General features: G+C 43.5%; 1 protein-coding gene across 1 annotated transcript; it reads right to left on the reverse strand.

Annotated features, from left to right (window-relative positions):
• Positions 1-26,964, reverse strand: LOC147898726 (E3 ubiquitin-protein ligase AIP2-like). Its single transcript, XM_087379872.1, has 5 exons — positions 26,566-26,964; positions 1,374-1,590; positions 976-1,238; positions 644-853; positions 1-562 (listed from the first exon to the last, which is right to left on the reverse strand). Exons 1-5 carry the CDS (start codon positions 26,830-26,832, stop codon positions 413-415), a joined length of 1,107 nt encoding a protein of 368 aa, XP_087235998.1. The 5' UTR covers positions 26,833-26,964; the 3' UTR covers positions 1-412.

A 26,964-nucleotide genomic window follows, 5' to 3' on the forward strand; every position in this document is an offset into this window, starting at 1 on the left:
TCTTACATTCTATTCCACTAGCTTCAACCTTGACTTCAAACTTCGAATTCGTGTACAATAAAGACAATTAAACAAGGGTTTAAATCATAAAACTGAGCTCCGCTTGTGAGCAGTAAAAAAAATATGGATCTTTGAGTCGTCAAGCACATGGCACAACACGACACAAATCCAGAATCTTTGCAGAGAGCATTTCTTCATCCCATATCACTTACTCTACAGCAATCCACTCATATTTGACAGTCTGGCTCACATATTGTTTCGCTGAATCAATCTGTAATAGGCCTACTGCATCATACATACATGAACTCCCCGCCAGGTAAGGCATTTTCAGCACCTTTTCTCTCCTCCTCAAACTGTTTGTCTCGTTCCTTTTTATTGTTTTGCTGAATCAATCTGTAATAGGCCTACTGCATCATACATACATGAACTCCCCGCCAGGTAAGGCATTTTCAGCACCTTTTCTCTCCTCCTCAAACTGTTTGTCTCGTTCCTTTTTACTCTCATACTCGTGATCATCTGTTTGGAGTTCGAATCGACATATGGGACATGAATTATGTTGGTCCTGCCATTAATGTAACGAGGTGAGACAAGAAAACTGTTTTTTCCCAGAAACAAGACTCGGAGGTGAACGCAATAAACTCACCAGCCATGGTTTCAAACAATCTGGATGAAAGTAGTGTTTGCAAGGCATTTCCTGCATCTTATTGCCAGTAACCAATTGTTCTCTGCAGACAGCACATTCAATCCCTTCGCCAAGTTGCTTTAGCAAAGAATCAGTGACATCGAGCACTGGCAATTTTGCAACCTCTTCTTTTGAAGCTGGTGGAGTACCATCAGGGATATGGCCTATTTCCTGTGATTTATTAGCTTAATTGCTTAAATGTTCAGCCTTCTATATTATCATGGCAGAAAAAAAACAAGAACCCATTACTAGATTCTGACATTCAAAAAGTCTCTCAACTTCATAGAAAGCACCTGAAGTGATGCTTGCATGGCAGCTTCAAGTCTTGACCCAAAATCATTGGGCCCGTCCATTCTCTGAATCAACTCTTCTATATCACCTGCCAACAGGTGCTCCATTTGTCGCCGTGATTCAGCTTGTAAAGTTTCCCCAGAACTTGTGCTGCTCTGCTCAGGCTGAGCAACTAAAGCTGCTAGAAGATTTTGAGCCACCATCCAAGCAGGACGGGGTGGTTCTGGGCCCACTGTCAGTTGCCCTTCAAACAGAAATCCAGGGTCTGTCGTAGAAACAACACCTGTCTACCTTAGCCCATATTTATAGTAACAGTCATACCACTTTGAAAAAGTACTTACACAGACAAATAGTACCACATCTCAGATCGCTAAGGAGCGTAGAAAAGATAGTTACATACTTCTGCCTGCTTGTGGCTGCACAGGAACCTCTTCTTTTTGTAAATCTCCAATTATTTCATGAGCTCTTCTGATACACAATTTCATGTTTTCTCGTTCCTCAGGCTTGCCCACTACCTGCAATGTTGCTTCGAATAACTCCAAACCTGCCATCCAAAAGCCTAGAGCAGTGTACCGTGTCTTAAGCAAAGTTGCTGTTCTGCAAACTGCAGCATAGATCTGCATCCATCATAGCAAGGCAAGACAGTGACATCTGTTATTTTTAATCCTCTCTTTCAACAGCATGATGTGCCATTTTGTAGCCAGAAATAAAGGCTGCACAAGCTAAATACGAAATATTAAGGAACCGTCTCTCTCTCTCTCTCTCTCTCTCTCTCTCTCTCAATTAACTCAATGGACAGCTGCAAAATATCTCAGTTCACATGATCTAGAGGTGGAGAGGGGCAGGTGGGCAAGACCCAAGATCCCCAGAGAAGAAAGGGCCTGCAAAATCTGCCCCACAAAGGAGGTAGAAAATGAGCAGCATTTACTCCTAAGATGTAGAGCCTGCGCACACATTATAGAAGAATCTGCTGGAGCAGCCAGCCAAAAAGCTAGGAAGCTACTTAAAAGAGGTTTTGCAACACTGCAACAAGGTACTAACAAGTACTCACTACATAGCAAGTTTGTAAAATTTTCTTTCACTAGCTGTAAGGGATCACTATTAATTTACAGTGATGACAAGTCCCATAGATCCTGAAGGGTCTCGACTCTCATGCAAACTTTAAATACAATCATATCATATCATTTCTCCCTCTCTCTCTCTCCCCCTCTGGTTATCCAGATGAAGAAGTCAATTTCTTGTGTGTGTACTTCACCTCATAGACCCGTGAGGTCTTTCACAGAAATTGATAGATCTCTCTCACACACACGACACCCACTCACCCCCACCCCCCATACGTGCACGTGCACATCACATAATCACGTTGGTTTTAGATTTTAGTGAAGACTATCATTTGGCACACTTAGTTTAATGACAATGAAGAGAGATGCCCAATGAAAATTCATTTTCATGCTGATGCAACTAAATTTTCAGTCAGGACTTTGATTCGCAAATGAACAAGCCCCCTTCATTACACCTCTCTCTCTCTCTCTCTCTCTCTCTCTCTCTCTCTCCATACCACGAGGCCTCGTCATGATCGTGACACAGAGCCAGCAACGTGACAGCTCAAACAGAGGGTGGATGCACAGATTACACTTGGGGATATTCCTTCCTTGTTCAAAGTTGGGACTCCACCGATAGGGGTTACAGTAGCCCTTGTCAGATGCAGAGCTACGACCAGGAGACGACACAGGACCATATCAGCGGGAAGCCGCCGGCACTCTATCTCTGACTTTATGCCCTCACTACCTCATCCCCCTTGACGCTCTGATGATGAGGATGTTAGTGTTGTGTAGACGATCATCATTCTGACATGACTATGTAGCACTCAGCACTTATCATTTTGCATTCTGTATTGGAGTGGATGCTCGTTTAGTAGCTCCACCCACACAACTTGTTTGTATCAGGATTTTTCACACCCATCGGTCTTTCAAAGACTTTTTGTTGGGGTAAAGGCACATTGCCACCCCTTTATTAAAGATAAGACAGTCATAGGGTAAAAAAATCTAATCCTAATAAAACTTAATAGTTTGTGGTGTGGCTCATCACTTCACACCTGCATCTATTGTGTCACTCCTCTCTCTCACTCACTCCCCATTGTACTTCTCCCCCTTTCCTTCCCTCTCAACTGGTATCAGAGCCTTCATCACTCCCTCCCTACCCCTGCCTACCTCTCCCTCTAGCCCTTAGGGACTTGTGCCCTCAGCAGCGTGCAAGCAGCGTGGGCGGAGCTTGGCATTGCGCAGGCAGCTCGGGCTACAACGGGATAGCGAGGGCAGCAGCGCGGGCTGCAGCGGGGCAGCGCGGGACAGCAACGCGGGGCAGCGTGTGTGTGAGCAGGGCAGGGCGGCGCAGAACAGCGCCAGCAGCTGCAACAGCAGCAGCTAGCTGTGCGCAGCACCGGTGCGCACCTACGCAGCCTCAGGGCCTCGAACAGGTCGGCGCGCATGTACAGACGTACGGCCGTCCGTACCGCCGTACGGACACCGTACAGGCGTCCGTACTGTACGGACGCCGCCGTACGTACAGGGAGCTGCGTCAGGAACTTTTTCGTCAGGGAAGAGCATTTCGAAAAAAAAAAAATTTTCTCTGTTCTGGGATTTCGTACCCTGCACGTGTACAGCAGGTACAGTGGTACCCTGCACAAGTACACAGGTACAGAAAGTATAGCACTTTTTCTTTGGGGAAAGAAGGAAAAGAGAGAGCATTCCCGGCCGTTCAGTTCCACAGTGTGTGGTGGTTGCACAGTTATCTTGTTTCGGGAAGGTAATGCCTTGATTTTGCAGAGGGCTTTTATGCTTTTGCTGAGTGCAAATCTCAGCTTTTGGGTGACATTTTCAAAGGGCTTTTGCCTGGAAGCTTATGCAGTGTATGCCTTGAGGCAGTGTGGAGCCAGGGAGCCCACATTGGTCTTGTTTCCGCAGTGTATTCAGTGACATTTCTGCAGGTCACATTTTGTGTACGACACCTTGGAAAATCTCAGTTGAGCCACGCTTGGCCAAGGCGCATCGAGTTTACTCGGTCCCTAACTGTCCATCGTTGACAGTGCTCAAAAGATTTTCTCTTCAGTGTTTGTACGTTGGGATCTGTGTTGTTATTGTGTACACAGGGCTGTTTATGCATTGCATTGTCAGGTGAAGGTGCCAGGAGAGCGCTGCATTTTGTATGCTACCTCAGTGTTGAGGTGTTTTTCACTTGGTACAGGTGTCAAATCAAGGGGCTTTTGCCCAGATTTTGCATGGGAGCACTTGGGTTACTGTTTGAGACCTTCAGATGCCTTTTATCCCCTTGGCAGAAGGGTGATTGCTTGGGATTTGTCCCATTTTCTGTTGCAGGTTTGTGACAGGCTGAAGTGTCTGGAGCCTCTTTTTCAGTGAACAAAACAGTGTATGACAAGTGGTTTATGAATATAAAATCAGTGCAATACCTCATCTGAGGTGGGAGAAGTGATCAGGACAGCAGTGTTTTGTGCTTTGTCAACTGATGATGCACTGTTAAAGCACTTGTGGAACAGCTGCAGCATTTTGAAATTACTGTTTTATGCCTATTTGAGCACGGTACAGTGTGTCAGAAGGTACAGTAACTGGAGGGAAATTTTTTTTTCTGTTTTGCTGCAGATTTTTTGATAGTAAACACAGCACTATTGTGAGTGCTCCTGGCTCTTGATAGAGCAGGTTTTTTCTGAGAAATCAGAATTTTATTCAGTCTTTTTTTACTTACAGGGAGTCAGGTACTTTCCTTAGCTGATATGGCATCAGGGGGAAGTGAATCATCAATTCTGAACATAAAGAAATTGGAAGGGGCACACAATTATGCATTATGGGCAGAACAGTGTTTGAATGTACTTCTGCTTAAGAAGATTTCTAAGCCCATAAGGGTGAAGGGTGTCAAGCCATCTGGGATGTCAGATGATGAGTGGAAGGAGCTAGATTTGTCCGCGAGGGCTGCTATCATGCTTACTCTTAGTGATTCTCTTGTGTACAATGTTCAAGCAGAAAAGACCTCTTATGGCGTATGGCAGAGGCTAGCAGAGTTGTATGCCCAAAAGAGTTCAGCCAGTAAAGTGTATTGGTTGAAGAAGCTGGTTGATCTTCGCATGAAGGAAGGTACAGCTATGACCTCACACTTGAGTGAGTTCAATGCCATCTTTACACAGCTGATTGCACAGGGGTTGAACCTTGATGAGGAGTTCAAGGCTACTTTCTTGTTGTGTACCCTCCCTGAGAGTTGGGACACTTTCAAGACCACCCTGTCTAATTCAAATGTCACTCTTATATATGCTGATGTAGAGAGCTCTCTTCTTATGGAGGAGATGAGCAGGAAGAATAATGCGGGCAGCAAGTCTTCAAATGCTTTGCAGGTACAGGAAAGAGGCAGGACTCAACAGAAGGGGAGATCTGCTAGTAAGTCCAAATCCCGCAGTCAGTCCCGTGGCAAAAAGGATATTGAATGCTTTTATTGTGGCAAGAAGGGACATGTGAAGTCTAAGTGCTTCAAGTTTATACGGGATCAGAAAGCCAAGAAGGCTGAGGCAAAGGATGCAAGCAGTGGAAGCAAAGGCAAAGGCAAGGCCAAGGTAGATGACTTGGATGCAGTGAATGTTGCAGCAGAGGACAGTGACAGTGACAGACATGATGTTCTATGCTCTTCTGCTGTAATTGCACATACTTTGGTTATTGATGGCCATGACATGCACACCTGGCTCTTGGATTCAGGTGCTTCTTTTCATGTTACTCCTCATAGGGAGTGGTTTACTTCCTACACAGGTACTCATGGAGTTGTTCACCTTGGGAACAACTATGCATGTCAGATTGCAGGGATTGGCAGTATACAGATAGTATTCCCTGATGGACGCATATTTATGCTTGATGGTGTTCGCCATGTGCCGCAAATCAAGAAAAATCTGATTAGCACTGGCTCGTTGGATGACAGTGGTTACCACACCACATTTGGGGATTCCAAATGGGTGATTACTGATGGCCAGGTTGTAGTGGCTGAGAGTTTTAAGAGTGATACCTTGTACCCTCTTTATGTTTCCAGTGTAGGTAATCATGTTGTTGCCATAACCGAGCTGCCAAAGGTTTCATTGTGGCATAGCCGGTTGGGACACATGTCCGTTAAAGGAATGCAAGAACTGTCACGTTTGGGTTATCTGCCGTCTCTTTCATTTTCAGATTTGCCTACTTGTGATCATTGCATATTTGGCAAGCATTCTATGACTCCTCATAAGAGAAGAACTCCCCAAAATAGAGCACCGCTTGATCTAGTGCACACTGATTTGTGTGAGATGCCACATTTATCACTAGGGGGTGCAAAGTATTTCATTACTTTTATTGATGATGCCACACGCAAAGTGTGGGTCTATGTCTTGAAGCATAAGAGCGATGCCTTAGATGCTTTCAAGAAGTTTGTCCCTCAGGTTGAGAATCGGACAGGTCGCAGGCTGAAATGCCTCAGATCCGATAATGGGGGTGAGTATGTGTCACATGCTTTTGTGCAGTTTTGCGAAGCTAAGGGCATTAAACAAGAACTCACAGCCCCTCATAATGCATCTCAAAATGGTGTAAGTGAGCGGATGAATCGAACTATTCAGGAGAAGGTTCGATGTATGTTGTCTTATGCTGCATTGCCCCATGGCTTTTGGGCAGAAGCCGTGCAAACAGCAGTTCACATAATCAACAGGTCGCCTAACAAGGCTTTGGAGTTGAAAGTGCCAGAAGAGGTGTGGTCTGGCAAGCCACCTTCATATAAGCACTTACGTGTGTTTGGCTGCGAGTGCTTTGCTCATATACGCAAAGAACTGCGCACCAAACTGGAGCCAAAGTCTTCCAGATGCATCTTTATGGGGTATGGTGACGAAGGTGAAATGGGGTACAGGTTATGGGATCCCGTTAAACGGAAGATTATACGCAGCAATGATGTCATCTTTAAAGAGGATAGTGTACACAAAGAACCCGTGCAACCTGTGGAATACAGGAGGGTTATTTATGATGATGTCGGACAGCAAAGAATGCCCATTTATCTGCAGCAGCAGGCTGCTGCAGATAACCCTGTTCAAGAGGGTATACAGGCTGAAAATCAGCCAGATAATCTTGCCAATGATGCACCACTGAATATGCCAGCAAATGGGGCTGTAGAACAGCCAGATATGGTGGTACAGCCACCCGTCATGCATGACGAACAGGCTAGACAGCAGCCTAATCCGGAACATTTTGTTAGGAGGAGCACTCGTGTACAACGGCCTCCTGACAGGTTTGTTCCAGGAGCCAATAATGTGGCTGATTTTATTATGCTGACAGATTGTGGTGAGCCTTCCAGCTTCAAGGAAGCTATGGGAAGAACAGAGAAAAAGAAGTGGGAGAAAGCCATGCAATCAGAAATGGACTCCCTACTTCAAAATGATACATGGGACTTGGTGCAGCTACCTGCAGGCAGAAAGGTTTTGCCATGCAAGTGGGTTTACAAAGTCAAAGTGGATTCAAATGCTTTACCGAGGTATAAGGCCAGATTGGTTGCCAAGGGCTTTAAACAAGAGAAGGGCATTGACTTTGATGAGATCTTTTCTCCTGTAGTCAAGATGACTACTTTGAGAGCGGTGTTAGCTCTTGTTGCTCATGAGGACATGGATTTATGTCAGATGGATGTGAAGACTGCTTTTCTTCACGGAGATCTCCATGATGAGATCTATATGAGTCAGCCAGAGGGATATGCTCTTAAAGGAAAAGAGCAGCTTGTGTGTAAGCTCAAGAGGAGCTTGTATGGACTCAAGCAGGCACCAAGAGAATGGTACAAGAAGTTTGATGCCTTCATGCAGTCCCAAGGGTATCATAGGTGTGAGACCGATCATTGCTTGTACACCAAACGGGCAAAGGATGGCAGTTTGATGCTACTCATTCTATATGTGGATGACATGCTGATTGCCAGTAAATCTCAGCATGAGATTAGTGCTTTAAAGAAACAACTGCATAAGTCTTTTGACATGAAAGACTTGGGTGATGCAAACCATATTCTTGGCATGCGGATTACTCGTGACAGGTCCAAGGGACTTTTGTTTCTGTCACAGAAGGAGTACATTGACAAAGTACTGCAGAGGTTTAAAATGGAGGGGGGGAAGTCTATTAGTACCCCGTTGCCTCCACATTTAAAACTCAGCAGTAAGGACAGCCCCAGATCAGATGATGATAAGGCTGAAATGTCCAAGGTTCCGTATGCATCTGCAGTTGGTTCTTTGATGTATGCCATGGTTGCCACTCGTCCGGATATTGCTTTTGCGGTGGGAGTCATCAGCAGGTATATGGCAAATCCAGGCAAGCGGCACTGGGAAGCAGTGAAAGGTGTCTTGAGGTATCTCAAAGGTACCAAAGACTTGAGCATATGCTATGGTAGGCAAGATGCATTGGTGCATAGTTTTACAGATTCAGACTATGCAGGGAATGCAGATAACCGGAAGTCTACTACCGGTTATATTTTCACATTTGCAGGAGGTGCTATATCATGGGTGCCTCGGTTGCAGAAATGCGTTGCACTGTCAACTACTGAAGCTGAATATGTTGCAGCCACTGAGGCTTGCAAGGAAGCAATATGGCTTACTCGGCTGGTGGGAGATTTGGGCATTACAGGAGATATGCCAGTTTTGCATTGTGATAGTCAGAGTGCTATCATGTTGGCAAAGAATCTGGTCTTTCATCAAAAGACCAAGCACATAGATGTGAAATATCATTTCATCAGGGAGGTACTGGAAGACAAGCGACTTGAGCTTGTGAAGGTGCATACTGATGATAATCCTGCAGATTTGCTCACTAAGAGCTTGCCTACAGAGCGGTTTGCACATTGCCGCCACATCATGGGATTAGGATGAGACCATTCTTATTTTATGGTCTTGTATACAGTAACTATATATTGCTGTAATTTTTATTCTTTTCTCCCCTTTAGGCACATTGGCCTTTAGGTGGGAGGTTGTTGGGGTAAAGGCATATTGCCACCCCTTTATTTAAGATATGACACCTATGACTGTCTTAAGACAGTCATAGGGTAAAAAAACCTAATCCTAATAAAACTTAAGAGTTTGTGGTGTGGCTCATCACTTCACACCCGCATCTATTGTGTCACTCCTCTCTCTCACTCACTCCCCATTGTACTTCTCCCCCTTTCCTTCCCTCTCACTTTTAAACTCTCTCTCTCTCTCTCACACACAAAAGAGGGCTCCTTACTGCTACTACAATTTTTCTGTCTTCATACAACAGCATGATCCTAAAAGAGAATCGGATGCCGGTTTTTTCAATCTCCGAGACTAACTCTTTGTGTGTAGTGCAATTTCCCGATGCATAACACAATACCACAGGCTTCCTCAATCTCCAAAACTAGCAATTTCTTCTATGTGGTTCTTCTCAATGTTCTCTCTTTACATGAACAGATATTTACCGACCACACCCCACCCCAAAAGGGCATACTCAATCCCTTCTACCAACTGTGCATCCTTGAAAAACTAGGCTAATTGAATCTCAAACCTTGGTAGGGGAGCCCAGAAGTGTCCAATCTTGATGATGCAGAGGATGCTGGTCATGGTGCCTTCTGGTACATGAAATGCAAAGGGGATAGTACAGCTCGTAGATCCCACTGCTCAGATCAATAGTAACAGCAGGGGACAACTCCAAGTGCCCAATGAAAGGGAGAGGTAACAAAACATCTGTTTACACGGTGCTGCTCATTCCAAACACTGCAAGAATCTTCCAAAGAAGTTCACCTTGACAGGTCACCTTGCAAAGTATGTGCTTGACAATAGTCTCTACCTAGTAATTGTTAGAAATAAGTATAACAGAGGGTATACACAGCAGAAGATAGATTGTGTAGCCAAGGAACTCACGCAGTAGTGCTTAGATGGAATCCAAGACTTCTTTTCTCAGTTTGCTCACATACATGTGCAAGCCACTAAATAGAAGAGCTCATGAGAGAGATATAGAACCAACAGTAGATATATTTCTGGCCAGAAATGGACACAATACAAAAACAAGCCCAGAGTCTCACCAGAACGTGGTCCCTAAGATTTGAAGAAGCACCCACATTCCCTTTCTCCCTTCCCGAAAGGCATACACCTTATCTTAGACTACATGAGAAACATGAAGACCAGATTCTTCGCACAACATGCTATTAAGGCTCAAATCAATTACGTAAAGTACATACCAAAACGTCATCCTGCATGTGTGCTTGCTCTGAAAGCAAACCATGCATCTCACGGAGGCACAACCAACTGCCTGATGTAGTCCTATAATGCCCTCTTCTAAACCACCACATCTATCTGACCCTGAAACCCTATGCCACTCCATGGAATCCTCCCTTATGTCAATATTATCAACCAAGCACCTAGAAGAGTCCAAGCACTAAATGCTTTCCCTCACCTCCACAAAAATTTCCCACTCCTCTTCTACCTATATCTCAATAGACATCCTCACTGTACTTCTAGGTCTGCATATCTTACCTCAGTTTCACTCGGAGATGTCACCAAGAACAGTTCTACACTGACTACCACATTGCCTATGTCTGACTCCACTGATTCTAAGCTGGACCCCTTCTTGTTCTGCTAATCCACCTTCTTCTTTCTGCAATCCTTTACAAAATGGCCTGGCATCCCATAGTAGAAGCACTTCTTCTTGTGCTTTGTCTTTTTCTTCTTTTGTGGCGCATCCCCTTCATCCTTAGAGTCAACTCTTGCCATTGCTAGGCCTAATAGGTTATGTGAAAAGGCCAACCAAACTCAAACTAATCTTAGACTAGCCCTTTGTATATAGCTAACTGCCAAAAACCTGAAGATGAAAGAAGTAAAATCCGACTAGCATTAACAACCCAAACCCAATTTATTAGTCAAGCAAATAAGACTGGTTGAAATAACCTTACTCCATAATTATAGCATGTGACACATGGCATGCTGATGTGATCACCATGCCATCTGGCATAGGACACATGGCAGCTTGTGACATGGCATAGGAGATGTGACACGACCACCTATGACCCATGGCACCACTTGTCACAGCCTATCTCATGAGGAGTCTTCATTCTACAATTGTTTGTATCTTGATTGGATCCATTTGAATACCATCTTTGGAGATAATATGGCCTGGATATATTGGATTTCTACCAAGAACAATTCAATCTTCTTGTCATTAATTTTATAAGACTTTCCTCACTTTTTTAAAAAAAAAGACTTCCCTCGAAGAAAACTCCTATGAATCCTTTTCTGAAACTTCCTTTTCAGCTATGTAAATATGGAAAGAACATTTTCCTTTTCTAACAACTACTGAAGATCATGAAGGGCTTACTAAGGAATACTATTTCCTACAATGCTCACATCTCGACCCCCTTGTGTTGGATGGTTAGGATCTTCTTTGCGTAATCAATTCAAGGATTGACTTGCTTATGCCAAGGTATTCTAAGTATAACATCAGCACCTTGAATCGGGGCAATCATAAAAGAGAAGTGATCAAGATTTCCCTCAATGTGAATCCTGAGTTTTCCAATGAGAGGATACACCTTTTCTACATGACACTCGAAAGCACCAAGTAGCTTTTCTGCTTCACCTTTGTCTTCAATAGCTATCCCCAAAGTCTTTACTACTCATACAATATAAAGTTATGCGTTGCACCGTCATCAAGCAAGAAAAGTGCTAAAAGATCTTTTACCTGACCCCAAGTTTTGGGCAAACTATGGGTTGATAGATCCTCATCTTTTTGTGGGAGAGTTGCCATATTGTGGGCTTCCTGTGCCGTCTTCAAAACCTTCTTGTTTGCTTTGACAACTTATCTTTTGGAGAAATTTATAGATATTGTAGCCACGCTCTCCACATTTAAAGCATCAACCCTCAGAGAAATGCAATGCGACAAAGTATTTAAAGATTTCTCTTGATGAACATGCTTTCGGGGTGGTCCATTGGATGCTCCTTGATTCTTCTTGAATTCTATTTGGAAACTCCTCTTCTATCAGTCGTGCTTGCCGAAGAAGAGTAGCTTCTTCTCAATCTTTGGCAGCACAGTAATGTCGTCTTCCAAAATTAGGAGCTGATGATGTTGTGTGGAATGGAGTATCTCAACCGTATAAAACTTCCTTTGTTTCTCCACCAATTCTTTTTAATGAAAGCTTGAACTTAAAATCAAGTATACAAGAGCAACTAACTCACGGACTTTTCCATCTTGTGATTGCCAAAAGATATTACATTGCACCATCGTCTCTTTTGAACTCCTTTGGCAAGAAATGATTGTGCAGCTACTTCTTAAACCTTCTCCAATTGTGATCTCGTTGTCCCGTGCTAGTCATAGCAACCCACCATAGAGAAACAGGGTCTTGCAAATATAAGGCGACAAATCCGAGCTTGGCCTTTTCCTTATATTCATCTCCATCAAATAAGAAGTCAAGATCTTGTATCCAACAAAACAGGGGGCTGATCTTCGCCTTGCATTTATTGAAATAGAACAACTTATCTCCAAGCTTGATCATTGGCTAAGCTGTTATGCTCAAGCTAAGGTAACATGGGATCCATCAACATTTCCCCTTTAGAAAACCGAAAATTGTAAATAATGTGTATAGCGCTTCATGTAGAGCTTAAAGGAGTTTAGTGCCAAGGTCGTCGATGAGGGTGATTTGCACAACTAGGTGAGTCTAAAGGCCGAAGGTTTGGTGGTTCCTCTTTACAAATTGTGCCTAGGGGTAAATGGTTTTAAAGTATCCCAAGAAGGGGTGAAAGGAGGAACTTGAGTGGAGCCTTAATTAATGGACATGTGGCATTTTGAACTTATCTAGGTAATCAAGGGACTTTGTAGAATGAACATGGAATCAAATGCGACTGTAGACATCAGATTGAAATTGCAAGCTCACGACCCGTGATGTCCTATGTTGAACTGTAGAATCAAGTTTGTCCGTATCATTAGTATCAGAGCGCATGATTCTTGGTGCAGATGACATATGGAGCGAAGCCTTACGGCGGTTTGAATTTGGAACGTTAGTTTTCACATAAGACACTATTTCAAAAAGAAATCTGCTTGGGCATCACTACTAGCTTGGAGTAAAGCGATTGAATATTCAAGCTCAGCATAATACTGAAGCGAAGGATGTAGATGACGTCTAGGAACTTAAGGGACAAATTGCAATTGGAAGATACATAATGCCTTTCATGTGAGCTTGTTAAAGCAATATCATGGAGATGTTCCCGAGGATTTACTTGATGAGGTACAGCCTAAAGTAGAAGAATAGGATGAACTTCTGGTCCCAGAGCAGATTCTGGCACACAGAGATAGAAAGCGCAAGGGTACAGTTATCCATCGCTACTTGGTAAAATTTCAAAATTACCCATCACTTGATGCAAAATGGATGGGCAGATTCACCTAGGATATTGCAGCTTTACCTTGATGCTTTCCAGTTAGAGCCGACTGCAGTCCAAGCTCCTACAGATAGTTCAGCAGAGCGAGCGTCTGGAGCATTACCTAGTGTTCGAGAGGAGATAAGCACCTCCACTCTCTCAGTACAGACGGGCTCACTGTGATTTCATGAGGTCGCTTGATGACACTGTATGTTTCATCCGAGATACTGAGCTGACAGTATTTCTGCTGTGAGACTTCATGATATTGATGCATCTTGACTATTGATCGCCGAGGATCACATAGATTTTGAGCAGTGTATATGGATGGATGCATGCCTCTCCTAGCCATATTTTCACTGTCTTTGTATACTATGGCTGCGACTTTCTTGTATACTCTTTCATGGTATATTTCATGCTCGCTCTTGTGTTTTGGGCCAGCAAACTGTGGTTTGCTGTTTCAAGAGAGGGGTATGTCATGGGGGCGTGAAATTCTAAGTACTTTAATGTACTACAAGACTGTGACAACTTTGGTTTTAAAAGTCCAAGCATGGGCTTAATAATGTGTAATTAAACGTGGCATGGTGCCTAGCACATAAGCGTAATTAATCCTTAGGCCCAAAGGCATTCCAAGTGATTAAAAGAGTGGTTGTTGGGAAATGATGACGTGGCATTTTTAATGGGAGCCATGTACTTTCAGTGGCCCCCCTAGAGTTCCAAGTGGCTCTGGTGCCTTCTACATGCTCCTTTGCCATTCTTGGACCTTGGCCTTCTAAACTTCACATGTGTGGTTTTCTCTCTCATCTTCTCCCTTTGTTGAGATTTTGGACTGGTTTTTCAGCCTCCTTCAGCTGAATTCCGTTTTTCTTCATAACTCCTCACCCGTTTGGACTCCTCAACTTCCGTTTGGCTCGATGGCTTTCCCTCTGCCTCCCCTTCACAGTGATATCATTTTCCCTCCATGCGTTTGGTAGAACGGGCTGAGTTGAGCACTTCTTTTGCTGGTCGAATTTGCAAAAGTGGCTTTTTCTGGACCTTTTTGCTTCTACAGCCTCCTGGGCCTCTCCTCTTGCAAAGCTACAGCTTTCTGTTGAATTTCGAGTGGTCCCACGCACTAGTTGACTGGTTTTTCTCAGTTTTAGAGGACTTCCCAACGATGAAACTTCTCCAAAACCTTCTCAATGCATTCCTCTCTGAAGCACGCTTCTTTTGAGCCCAAGAACTCCCACTTCTTCGCGACAGAAATGCTTCTTTTCGCATTTTTCAGTGGAATTCTTGCTGGTCGGCTCTTGTAAATGCTCTTTCTTCATGCCTTTGCACTCTTCTTTGGCTGAGGATGCGATTGGGCATTGGCTACTATGTCCTCACGTGACAGCGAATTTTTGCTCTCTTTTTTTCAAACACATTATTCGTATGAATTTCCCAAAATTTTCGAATTCGTTTCCGTTCCCCATTTCCCCGTTTCCGTTTCCCCTAACTATGGTTTGGGGCCAATCTGGTGCACTTGTCTATGTTTGTTGAGCAGGGGCATTCTAGCCTCCATCCCTTTTTCAATGGTTTTGTTTGTAAACAATGATTAAAGGTTTAGTTCCACTGCCCTATGAGTGATTAGAGGCCAGTTTCAGTACACCATGCACATGACATACTCCCCTTCCTCTAAGAACTCACTCCTGAGTTCACCAAAAAGCCCGAAAACTCTCTATGAAGATGAGTCAATGCCAATAACTATACTCTAACTATCAATTTGAGTGTGCTATACATTCCATGAGATTCAAATCAAAGAGAATCTAAGGCCAAAGCCACAATCTGTGATAACCAACCCAAGGAAAGTAAATCTCTCAATCTAAACAAGGTTACATATTGTCGAGTAGTCTCCTCCAGAAATCAATCAACGCCTGAATCCACAGAGTTAATTCCATTGACATATCTGTACACAAGCATGGTAAAATCTGTACCTGAAGGTAAATGATTCTATCAACCTTATCTATTGAGTATCCTTGAACTCAAAATCTTAGGTTGAGATCGAGGAATCATTATTCAAACAACCCCATCAATTGAACCCCTTGAGGTCAATTTTTGGGTTGCAATTTCTATCAACCCTAATTCTTGGATTACTTAGTATTCAGAAAATCCCTCAACGAAATACCCTTGTAATTCAAATTCCTGGGTTGAAATACATGACATACTTTCCATCGCATAACAATTAGGTATCAGTTCATAACTCATGATGGAAGAATCTTCATGGAAGTATCAATGGGCAAAATCCTGACCAAAGATATGGTCCCCTTGATCTATCCTTGAAATGCCCCTACGTGAGGATAATCAGTAAAATTCAGTTGGCTATATCCAATCAATGGTACTATTCTAGACATGTATATAGTCAACCATCATAGGAATAACATCCTATGTGATCCAAAGACTACGGAAACATACAATCCGAAATCTCTTAAAACAAGATCCACTATCGAATATCCTGTATAAACTTGTGCACAATAAACCACTGATCACAAGATCATCCAGTTCTTAGGATCTCTTATCTAGGAACATCAAGTTCCAAACAAGGCACTGACATACCATCATCAAAAGATATGCGGTAACCCTCCCTAAGATTATGTCTAGACTATGAAGCTCCCAAAAAATACATGGCTTCTCTCTGGGTAAAGAATCTTACACAGCCAATCACATCAACAACCCAAGCGTGGGAAGTTATAGGTCAGAAACAACACATACTCATATCTCTTGCTGAAACATCAAGTCTTCTCATCGCCTACCCTTCTCAGGGAATCTCGATTTCCAAACACGTAGCAACCGAGAGAAAGCACACAGCCTATGGACTTCTATTTCTTCCACAACTCTCACAATCATGAGCGCACATCATCAACCAACGATTGAGGCCATACATGAGCGGAAATTCAGATTTGCAAGAGCAATCTCAAAAAGCGTACCTATGAATAGCTCCCTCCATATAAAGCGAGCACTATATATGAATCAATCTCTATATATAGCAATCTCGGCTAAAATAGCCATCCAGCCCTATGCTATCCTGTAACCCACGTTCACCTGCTATCCAACCCTAGGTACACCATGCACACGACAGTAACCTTACGGCACAACAAGGATCGTGCCCTGCGGCCCGTACTTTGTCAAGTAGAATTGCATTATTAGAGGATGCCTTACAGCAAATCTTGACACAACAGTTGCAGGCTAATGTAGAGCAAATCTGAGTTGAAAAGGATGGTTCAAAGTATATCTACGAGATCGTCTAGAGAAAAGAATAGGAAGTCTCATATGGAACCAAAAACCAATGTAATACCGTCAAGCCTATGAAGGCTAAAATACCTAACATGCCAATTATAAACCATTCTGGTCGAATGATAGACCATAGTTCAAATGTCTTTGAAGGCTGGTTGCACAAATGGGACAAAGCATTCACCATTTGGAAAATCAGAAATGACAAAGAGAAAATCCATGAGGCTACTCATCTAAGGGATTGGATGTGGAAGGGGAGAGTGGGAGCACACCGACACACACAAGCAGGATAAACACAAGAAGTGTGGGGATAAAACGTATGTGTGTACCTCCCCTAGCACACAGTCAACCTTTTATATGAAAGGATAAGGTTACAACACTAAGTACGGTGTACTTAGTGTACTTAACAAATAAAGTACTAAGTGTACTAACTGTACTTGGGTGGCCATAGTGCCTTTACCCCAACAACCTCCCACTTAAAGGCAATATGCCCTCAAGTAAAAATAAATGAGGCTCAACCTATACCCATCAACTGTCGGCAATGTGCAAACCGCTCTGCAGGCAAGCCTTTTGTCAACAGATCTGCTGGATTATCATCTGTGTGAATCTTGACAAGCTGAATCAGCTTATCATCTATCACCTCCCTGATGAAGTGATACTTCACATCAATGTGCTTTGTCTTTGCATGAAAGACAGGATTGTGTGCCAACTGAATAGCACTCTGACTGTCACAATGCAACAATGGAATATCACCTGTAATCCCCAAGTCTCCCACTAGCCGAGATAACCATAAGGCCTCCTTGCATGCCTCTGTGGCTGCAATATATTCAGCTTCCGTAGTAGACAAGGCTATGCACTGCTGCATCCTTGACATCCATGACACTGCACCTCCAGTGAATGTATAAACATAACCGGTAGTAGACTTCCGGTTATCGGGATGACCAGCAAAATCTGAATCCACATAACCATGCACCTTTGCATCTTGCTTGCCAAAGCATATGCACAACTCCTGTGTGCCCTTCAGGTATCTCATGATACTTTTCACTGCATTCCAATGCTTCTTGCCTGGATTTGCCATATACCTACTAACCACTCCCACTGCAAACGCAATATCAGGTCTGGTTGCAACCATGGCATACATGAGACTGCCACAAGCTGAAGCATACGGAATCTTGGCCATTTCAGCCCTATCAGCATCTGAGTGTGGGCTGTCCATTGCACTGAGTTTCACATACAGAGGCGATGGAGAACTAAGGATCTTCCCCCCCTCCATATGAAACCTGTGCAATACTTTGCCAATATATTCGGTCTGAGACAAATACAACAAACGCTGTCCCCTGTCTCTCCGTATCCACATTCCCAGTATGTGATTTGCATCACCAAGGTCCTTCATATCAAAGGCCTCATGCAATCTTTTCTTAAGGTCATCAAGCTCCTTACGAGCTTTACTAGCAATAAGCATGTCATCCACATATAAAATGAGAATGACTAAGCTGCCATTTGCAGCCCTTTTTGTATATAAGCAGTGATCGTCATCACTTCTCCTGAAACCTTGGGACTTCATGAAGGTATCAAATTTCTTATACAATTCCCTTGGTGCCTGTTTCAGCCCGTAAAGGCTCTTTTTAAGCTTGCATACAAGTGACTCCTTGCCCTTGACTGCAAATCCTTCTGGCTGCTGCATGTAGATCTCCTCATGAAGATCACCGTGAAGAAAGGCTGTCTTCACATCCATTTGGCATAATTCCAAATTCTCACATGCAACCAAAGCAAGTACAATCCTGAGTGTGGTCATCTTAACCACTGGAGAAAAGATCTCATCAAAATCAACACCATACTCCTGCTTAAAGCCCTTGGCAACCAACCTGGCTTTATACCTTGGCTTAGCTCCAAGTGTGACTTTCAATCTATACACCCACTTGCATGGCAGTACTTTCATGCCCTTAGGCAACTGCACCAATTCCCAAGTACCATTTTTATGGAGACTGTCCATTTCAGACTTCATGGCTAGTTCCCATAGCCTTTTATCATGCATTTGCACGGCTTCCTTCTAACAGGAAGGTTCTCCACAATCTGTAAGCATAATAAACTCTGCTCTTGGAACAAATCTGTCTGGCGGTTTCATTTGTCGAGTGGACCTTCGGACCCATTGGTCTTGCTGTCCAACTTGCTGCTCACCTAAAACAGGTTGCTGTTCTAGTAGATCAGGCTGCAGAATTATGCCTGGGAGGTCTTCCAAAGGTGGCATGTCCCGTAGTACATCTTCCGCCATTGCGGGCTGTCCATTTGGACCTGCTGCAGCATCATGCATTAGCTGATTACGCTGCTGTTGTGGCTGATTTGCAGCCTGCCTGAATTGTACAGGATGTCCCGAGTCATCAATGTCAACCTCTGAAGCATCAGAAGGCTTATCTGCTGCCTTAAACATACATGACTCATCAAATAAGACATCATTGCTGCGTATTAGCTTCTTATTCACAGGATCCCATAGGCGGTAACCCATCTCACCACTGTCACCATATCCAAGAAAAATGCATTTAAGAGACTTAGGATCAAGCTTGCTGCGATCTTCTCTGCGTATATGCACGTAAGCAGTGCAGCCAAAGACCCTCAAGTGCTTATAGGAAGGAGGTTTTCCTGTCCAAAGCTCCTCTGGCACTCTGCCATCTAGTCTTTTATTTGGTGACCTATTGATGAGGTGTACTGCTGTTTTTACAGCTTCAGCCCAAAATCCATGAGGTAAAGCAGCATGTGACATCATAGAGCGAGACTTTTCCTGTATGGTTCTATTCATACGCTCTGCAGTGCCATTTTGCGCTAGACTATAAGGAGCAGTGAGTTCTCTTTTAATACCTCTAGCATCACAAAATGCATTGAATGCATTGGACATATACTCCCCACCGTTATCTGACCGCAAAGCCTTCAGTGTTCTGCCTGTTTGGTTCTCAACCATAGCAAGCCATTTCTGGAACACTGGAAAGACATCACTCTTCAATCGAAGAGAATACACCCACACCTTCCTTGCAAGGCGAGCCAATTGCTCCATTCCACTGATGCTCATATGTCCCATCCGGCTATGCCACATAGAAATATTCGGCAGCTCGGTGGCATGAATATCAGCATGATTACATACTTTAGCATGAAAAGTATACATTGTGTCAACCTTAGAGCCTCTGGCAACAACCAGGGCACCTTTGGTGACCTTCCAGAAACCATGACCAAAGCTGGTCACAAAACCTTCGTCATCCAACATGCCAGTAGAAATCAGATTTTTCTTGACTTCGGGTACATGCCTAACATTGTGAAGCATAAGCTGAGTACCATCAGCAAATACAAGCCTGACATCTCCAATACCAACAATACTGCATGCATGATTATCCCCTAGAAAAACGACTCCATTACTGCCTGCTGCATATCTTACAAACAATTCTTTGTAAGGTGTAACATGGAATGAGGCACCTGAGTCAATGATCCAAGAGTGCATGTCTGCAAGATCTCCTGCATGGAGAGAATGAGCATCCAAAGTAGAGAGAAATAGAACCTCTCCCTCACTGTCATAACCGTGTGTAGAATGAAGCTCTTCAATCTTCACACTGCTCTTGCCATTGCTTACTGGTACAATTGCTTTAGCATATGACGCATCAGTGTTTTTGGCTTTGTCTCTCTTATCATTTTTCAGTTTAAAGCACTGCTTTTTGGTATGTCCCTTTTTGCCACAGTAGTAGCACTCAACATCTTTGTTGGAGCGGGACTTGCTCCTCCCTTTTCCCCTTTCCTGAGATTTGCCTCTTTGCTGACTTCTCCCCCTTGCATTTAAGGCATTGTTAGGCTTTACTACATCTTGAGCTTTCAGCTTCTGCTCTTCTTGCAAAATCAGCGCTGTGATATCTGAAAAACTTATGAAAGTGTTTGCATTTGTTACAGCTGTGGTGAATGTATCCCAACTTTCAGGAAGAGAGATCAAGAGTGCCATACCCTTGGTTTCCTCATCCACCACATATTTTTGATTTGCAAGTTGAGTGACAATTGAATCAAACTCATTGAGATGTGCATCCATGGAGGTCCCTTCCTTCATCTTCATATTGAAGAACTTGCGCAGCCAATATATCTTTGTGGCTACACTCTGCTGCTCATATGTGTCCTGTAGCTTTTTCCACACACCCCAGGCTGTTTTTTCACCATCCACATTCCAAACAACACTCTCATGGAGTGACAATTCAATTATGGACTTTGCTGACAGATCAGCTAGTGCCCAAGCATCATCAGATGTGCCAGTGGGCTTCACACCTTTGTGTATAATAGGAGCATGAAACTGCCTGAGAATTAGCACATTCAGGACCATCTTTTTCCACATTGGGTAGTTAGCAGCACCCTGCAACTTTTTAATATTGAGAAGAGAAGATTCCGAGGATGAAGCCATTACAATCAGCAAGAAATATAACCCACACTTGGGTGCCTAACTCCCTGCAAACTAAGTGCACAGATGCACTTGTAGTTGTGCTCAAAAGTTAATTCCTGCAATGGAACACAGGACCTGCAACTTTCTCCCACTTAACAGTAAATACTGTCTGTTTCCTGCCTGCTGCAGATCCAGAAAAGAAATACTTAATGCATTAATTGATGCTCTGTAGTACAGTACAGCAGTACCTTGATTTGACACAATGTATGTCCCTGCTGTAACAGTGAAAACAGCACTGTTTTATGCACTTTAAACTTCAGTAAAGTGACTGTTTACAGTCCAAAAATTGACTCCGGACAGTACCCGACTGTACTTTCTAGTACAGCAACAGAAATTGACTGTATAACTGTCCAAAACTGTCAGAATTAGACTTTCTCTTGCCTCTATAACTGTGTTACACAGTTTAGAACTTGAATGAGGCAAAAGCCCCTTGACTGGAAGCCAATTTTTGAAGATTTTAGTGCATACACCGCTTTCCAATACGTTTTATCCCCACACTTCTTGTGTTTATCCTGCTTGTGTGTGTCGGTGTGCTCCCACTCTCCCCTTCCACAACTGGTATCAGAGCCATCAGCACAGCCATCGCTAGGCAGCCAGCATCAGAGCCATCGCTAGGCAGTTAGCAGCACTGCCATCGCTAGGCAGCGGCAGCTTGCAGACAGCGCCGTCAGCAGCGCCTTCAGCACTGCCATCGCTAGGCAGCGGCGACAGCAGCGGCAGCCTGCAGACAGCGCCGTCAGCAGCGCCTTCGAGGCTGTTCGACACCAGCGCCAAGGCCACCGGCGACGCCAGCGCCAAGGCCACCAGCGACGCCAGCGCCAAGGCCACCGACGACGCCAGGGCCAAGGCCACCAGCGACGCCAGCGGCGCCACCAGCAGCAAGCCAGGCGGCGCCAGCAATTCCGCCATCAGCGCCACAAGTGGCCACAGGTGCATGTCCCTGCCATCGCCATCGCCGGAGAGCTCGGAGACGTTCACGATCGTAGAGCAGCCCGCTTCACCCGTTTTTTTTTTGTTCCTTCAGCCTTCAGTTCTTTTCAGTCCCAGCGCAATTTCTGAGCTCATACTTGAGCATTGTGGGTCAGATGTATTGTCAGTGAGGTAGATCTGCAGATCTATGCCTCCTATGTGAGAGAAATTCTCATTTTCTTTGAATTGCGGAATCAAGGGGCTTTTGTAGCCACAGCCAAGCATTGGCTTATACACGCACTTGTTTGCGTATATCCTCCTGATTGGAGTTGATTTGTGCAAGGATTTGATGCATTTTATGACTTACGGGACAGTGGCAGATGCATATGAATTGGGGCTTTTGACATTGTTATGCATATCAGTGTTGGGGGAAACACCTAGATGCCTTATGTGATCCATCAGCTATGTTAATTTCTATCATAATCATTCTTGGTTTCAGGCAAAGTTTGTGGTGCAGCCCAACAATCTTTCTGGAGTTTGCCAAAGTTTTAGTTTTGTTACATGTTTTGTGCCTAATGTCTTTCGCTTTGAGTATGTGGTGATGTGATTCAAGCATACATATTCGTTGTACATGTCTTTTGAATATTTTGAGTAGAAGAGGTGGAGGATAGTATGTTTATGTGGTGGTTCTTTGAGGTGTTGTTTGTTTAGGTATTCGAGGTTAGCATCAGACTAAGAGGCAACTTTGATTTTGTTGAGCAAGTCAAGAAAAGCTAGATTATTTTGACGCATCGGTTTATCAAGTTTGTAGCAAAGCAGTTGGGATTTCCAATATGATCCAAGCATGTGGCCATAGTGCCTTTACCCCAACATTGGATAGGTACTAGATCCAACAACAAAAGGATGAAAGAGCATCCACTACCTACAAAGGGTTCAAGAAAGGATTTAGAAGGCATTTCCTACCTCCTAACAAAGCATCCCAGCTTGAGATTAATATAGTAATCTTCATCAAAGGAGTTTGTCTTACTAACAAGTTTGGGGAATGTGTCATGAAGATATCTAAACGTCTCCCTTAGTTAGTGCAAGTAAAGAACTATATTTTCAACCTGAATGACAGAATCAAAGTGGAAGTTCGGGCTAAGTATGTAAACACAATGGATAGAAAGCCCTAAACTATGAAGATGCTAGAGGCAAGCCGAGTGGGTTTGTACAGGCGATAGAGGCTTTGTAGAATTAATGTGCAATGAAATGAGACATCAACATAAGTTCGTTCTACAGTAAGTGGCTGGCTGCAATATCGTTTTCTTATTGTTGAAGAATAGGTAATAAATGACTTACCCTCCCTTACAGAATCTTGAATGTCTGCATAACATCTTCCTTCGTGGCTGGTAGACTCAATGAGAAGAAAGAGGCCTAAGGGAGCACAGAGATTCAAGGATCACTATTCTAAGCTCTAATACCAATGAAACCTCTCAGTGCTCTCTTTAACAAGAAAGTCCCCCCATTATCCTTTTTATCCAGGCTCTCTATTACAATGAGTAGAAGATCAACACGTTGAAAGTAAATCTTATCAACACCTCCAAACATGAGATAGAACTTAGCACTGTGAAGAATCCACACTTTTCGAAAATGCAAATGTGTGCAATGCATGCAGAATTTGAATGCCGATTGGCCCTCCAATGGGGAAGAGCGCCCTCGTGAGAGTACTTGTTTTTTTTTTCGACCTACATGCAAGGTGGGAGATAGATGACCGATGAATGCAATGTGGTAGAGAGAATGCAACGTGAGATTCACAATGAAAGGGTGATACCCTTTCATTAATGTCCCTTGAGATCACTCAAGTTCCATCTTTCCATTTACACCTACCCTTAGCTTATGACCCATGCGTCTACCATTCAATGCACCTTAATGCACCCTTCCCTTCCCATTGCCCCTAGGACCTAGACACATGTGTGCACATTTTTATTAATAGAATAAGTATCACATGTCCAAATTCGATGCCGTCTGAAGCAGTGGCTCCAGCTCAACCAGTCCTATCTACTCAGATGATCCACCGCCATAACAAATCGGTTGGTGTCCATCATAAATACAAATACATGTTACACCATAGGCGTATAACATAATAATAATGTTTTAATGTCTACTAATCACAGATTAGTGATTTCTCTTGTCATGACACTCCCTCCTGCTTGAATGGGCGGAAGTCCTCTTCTGGATCCTCTCTTGTCTCTTTCTCTTGCGTACGCTTCTCTTTTACTTCTGCATTTGCATCTCCTCTTCATAATCTGCAAATAATCTTCTCCTGGTAGTACACGATCTCTTCTGAATCCGAACTTAAATCTCATCTTCAAGTTCTGGTTCCTCTTGATGCTGAATATCCAAAATGCAGAAGTACCGCAGTGCCTCTTCAGTATCTCTTCATGCTCAGAATCCTCTTATGAATACTTAGCTGCTGAAATCTCTTTACAGTAACCTGCTCAATAAGCTTAAACACATTCTCAACAAATTGGTCAGTATTAAAACGATTCTCTCACCCAAATGTTTTAATTGAACTAGGTAGACCTTGGCTATGGATGATTTTGCGATGGAGAGCTACTTAGTCTATAAAAACTATAGACCTTCAATCTCTTTTTCCAACTCTTCTATTTCAGCCCTATTTATCTTATCAGATGCTCTACACGGAGGAGAAAAATATTTATTCTCTGTCCATACTCTACAATGAATATGCCTACTCTCTATTCAGTTCACACATCCATACACCAGTGTTGGCTGAATGGATAGCATTTACTCTTGGTTCTATGTTCATCGTAGAGTCTTGGGATGAGGAGGTAGAAGCCTCACCCTCCTGCTTGGATGCTTTGCCTTTCCCTTTTACAGAATTGGTTTTGACAATTTTGGCTAATAGAGTAGGACATTTATGCCATGGATGCCTTGGCCTATGTTTCTTACATCCGAAACATTTTCCCTCCTTAATTAGCTTTTTCTTCTCATCGTCAGTCATGGAAGGAAATGGTATCCATCCAGGACGTGATTGGCTGTTAACATTTTGTACAATAGCTTTCTCATTTCCTTTGTTGAAGGGTTTACGCAGATTCAATTTCCTCTCGGCTATTTCAGCCAGCTTAGTGAGGTCCTTAAGCGTGGCCGGGTTAAACATTTCAACCTCGTACCTTACTTTTGGGCTTAAGGCTGCTAAATACTTCTTTCTCTTATCTTCCTCACTCTTTTCGGATAACTCTAGAGAGAGTTTCCAAAATTTGGTTGTAAAATATGCATTACTCTCATTATCGAACTGCCTAAACCTCTCCCAACGAAAGGTTAGGTTCTCTTCATGCCTCTGTGGCATGAAAGTGGCTTTCAGTTGCTCCACGAATTTAGCCCATTCATGAATAGGCTCTTTTCCTGTTTGTGACAAGGACCACCACATTAGAAATTTTCAAAAAAATCCCTTGTCTCAGAATCTCAGAGATCGGTCGGTCGCGATCCTCTTCCGCAACTTCTCTTGCGACTTCCGTCGTCCGCAACTGTCGCCCTCTTCTCGTCTCGCTCATGGATCGTCACCGCTCTTATACCAAATGTGAAGAATCCATACTTTTCGAAAATGCAAATGTGTACAATGCATGTAGAATTTGAATGCCGATTGGCCCTCCAATGGGGAAGAGCGCCCTCGTGAGAGTACTTGTTTTTTTTTTTGACCTACTTGCAAGGTGGGAAATAGATGACGGATGACTGCAATGTGGTAAAGAGAATGCAACGTGAGATTCACAATGAAAGGGTGATACCCTTTCATTAATGTCCCTTGAGATCACTCAAGTTCCATCTTCCCATTTACACCTACCCTTAGCTTATGACCCATGCATCTACCATTCAATGCACCTTAATGCACCCTTCCCTTCCTATTGCCCCTAGGAAGGGAAGGGTGATACCCTTTCATTAATGTCCCTTGAGATCACTCAAGTTCCATCTTCCCATTTACATCTACCCTTAGCTTATGACCCATGCATCTACCATTCAATGCACCTTAATGCACCCTTCCCTTCCTATTGCCAGTCTTACAAAGGATGAGCCATCAAAAGAACATTAATAGCAGTGAAGCTCCCGTATATGCATAAAGAAAATGAATCCCACGCAACATTTTTTGTGTATGGCTGTGAAAAATATTATTGTGGACATGACAAACGACAGACACATGACCACTCATTGCTTGCCATGAGACGATTCTTGGCTATGTAGTAACCTTAGTAAACGAGCAGCAAAACCAGTAAGCTTTCACACATAAAATCTCGTCTACTTTAAATATGGGCGCCTATACATGTTTGTTTTATAAAGTTCAAACACCCTTTCTAAGGGCATATCAAACGTCAGAACAATTACTACTCGAACTGCCTATTCTTTCCCGAAAAAGTATGGCAGATGTGATTCACCGCAGGCAAAGGGAAAGGCGTATAGGTCCAAACGCAAATAGGCACAAATAACCTGGCGCCATTTTCCCACCTCGGTAATGGAATGCTTCTGTCATACCAAAGACACTTTCCAATTGGACATAGAAGACTAGCTCGCTCTAAACTGTAGATCGTGATCAAAGGAAGCGTGTACCAGTTTTTTATCCGACTGCGAAACGGAGGCATACTGATCGGACACGATGCGAGTAAGGGAAGCCACGGCGCTGTCGAAGGTGTGCTTCTTGGCAAGCTGCGTCTGTAGGATCGACAAAGTGTCGTCGAGGGAGCTCGTAAAGGGGGAATCCATGACCTCTGAATCAAAAGCAAACAGAAGCAGTCTTCGTTTTTCTCGCGATTGAAAAATGCAATCAAGCAAGGCGATCTGGGACTTGAAAGGGCGGTGCTTCCATTTCTTGCTCATCAATCAATTGTGTCTAGAACAACCCATTTTGCAAGCCTACCACGTCAGCACCACCGTCAGCATCACCATCATGGCCTTTCTACTTCCATTTCTCCTCCTCAACCAACTAGAATTGTAGCACTCCGCCTTTCC

Source organism: Dipteris shenzhenensis, chromosome 9 (genome assembly GCF_047967505.1).
Source record: "Dipteris shenzhenensis isolate YYH24624 ecotype China chromosome 9, Dip_SZ_1.0, whole genome shotgun sequence".
Lineage (NCBI taxonomy): Eukaryota > Viridiplantae > Streptophyta > Polypodiopsida > Gleicheniales > Dipteridaceae > Dipteris > Dipteris shenzhenensis.

Bases quoted from the DNA above. Each gene is read 5' to 3' on its own strand.
- LOC147898726 (XM_087379872.1), bottom strand. From the start codon at position 26,832: ATGAGCAAGAAATGGAAGCACCGCCCTTTCAAGTCCCAGATCGCCTTG. The intron at 1,591-26,565 runs GTACACGCTTCC...TGATGGATGCAG, and splicing joins CGCAGTCGGATAAAAAACTG to ATCTATGCTGCAGTTTGCAG. The intron at 1,239-1,373 runs GTATGTAACTAT...TTTCTACGACAG, and splicing joins GCAGCCACAAGCAGGCAGAA to ACCCTGGATTTCTGTTTGAA.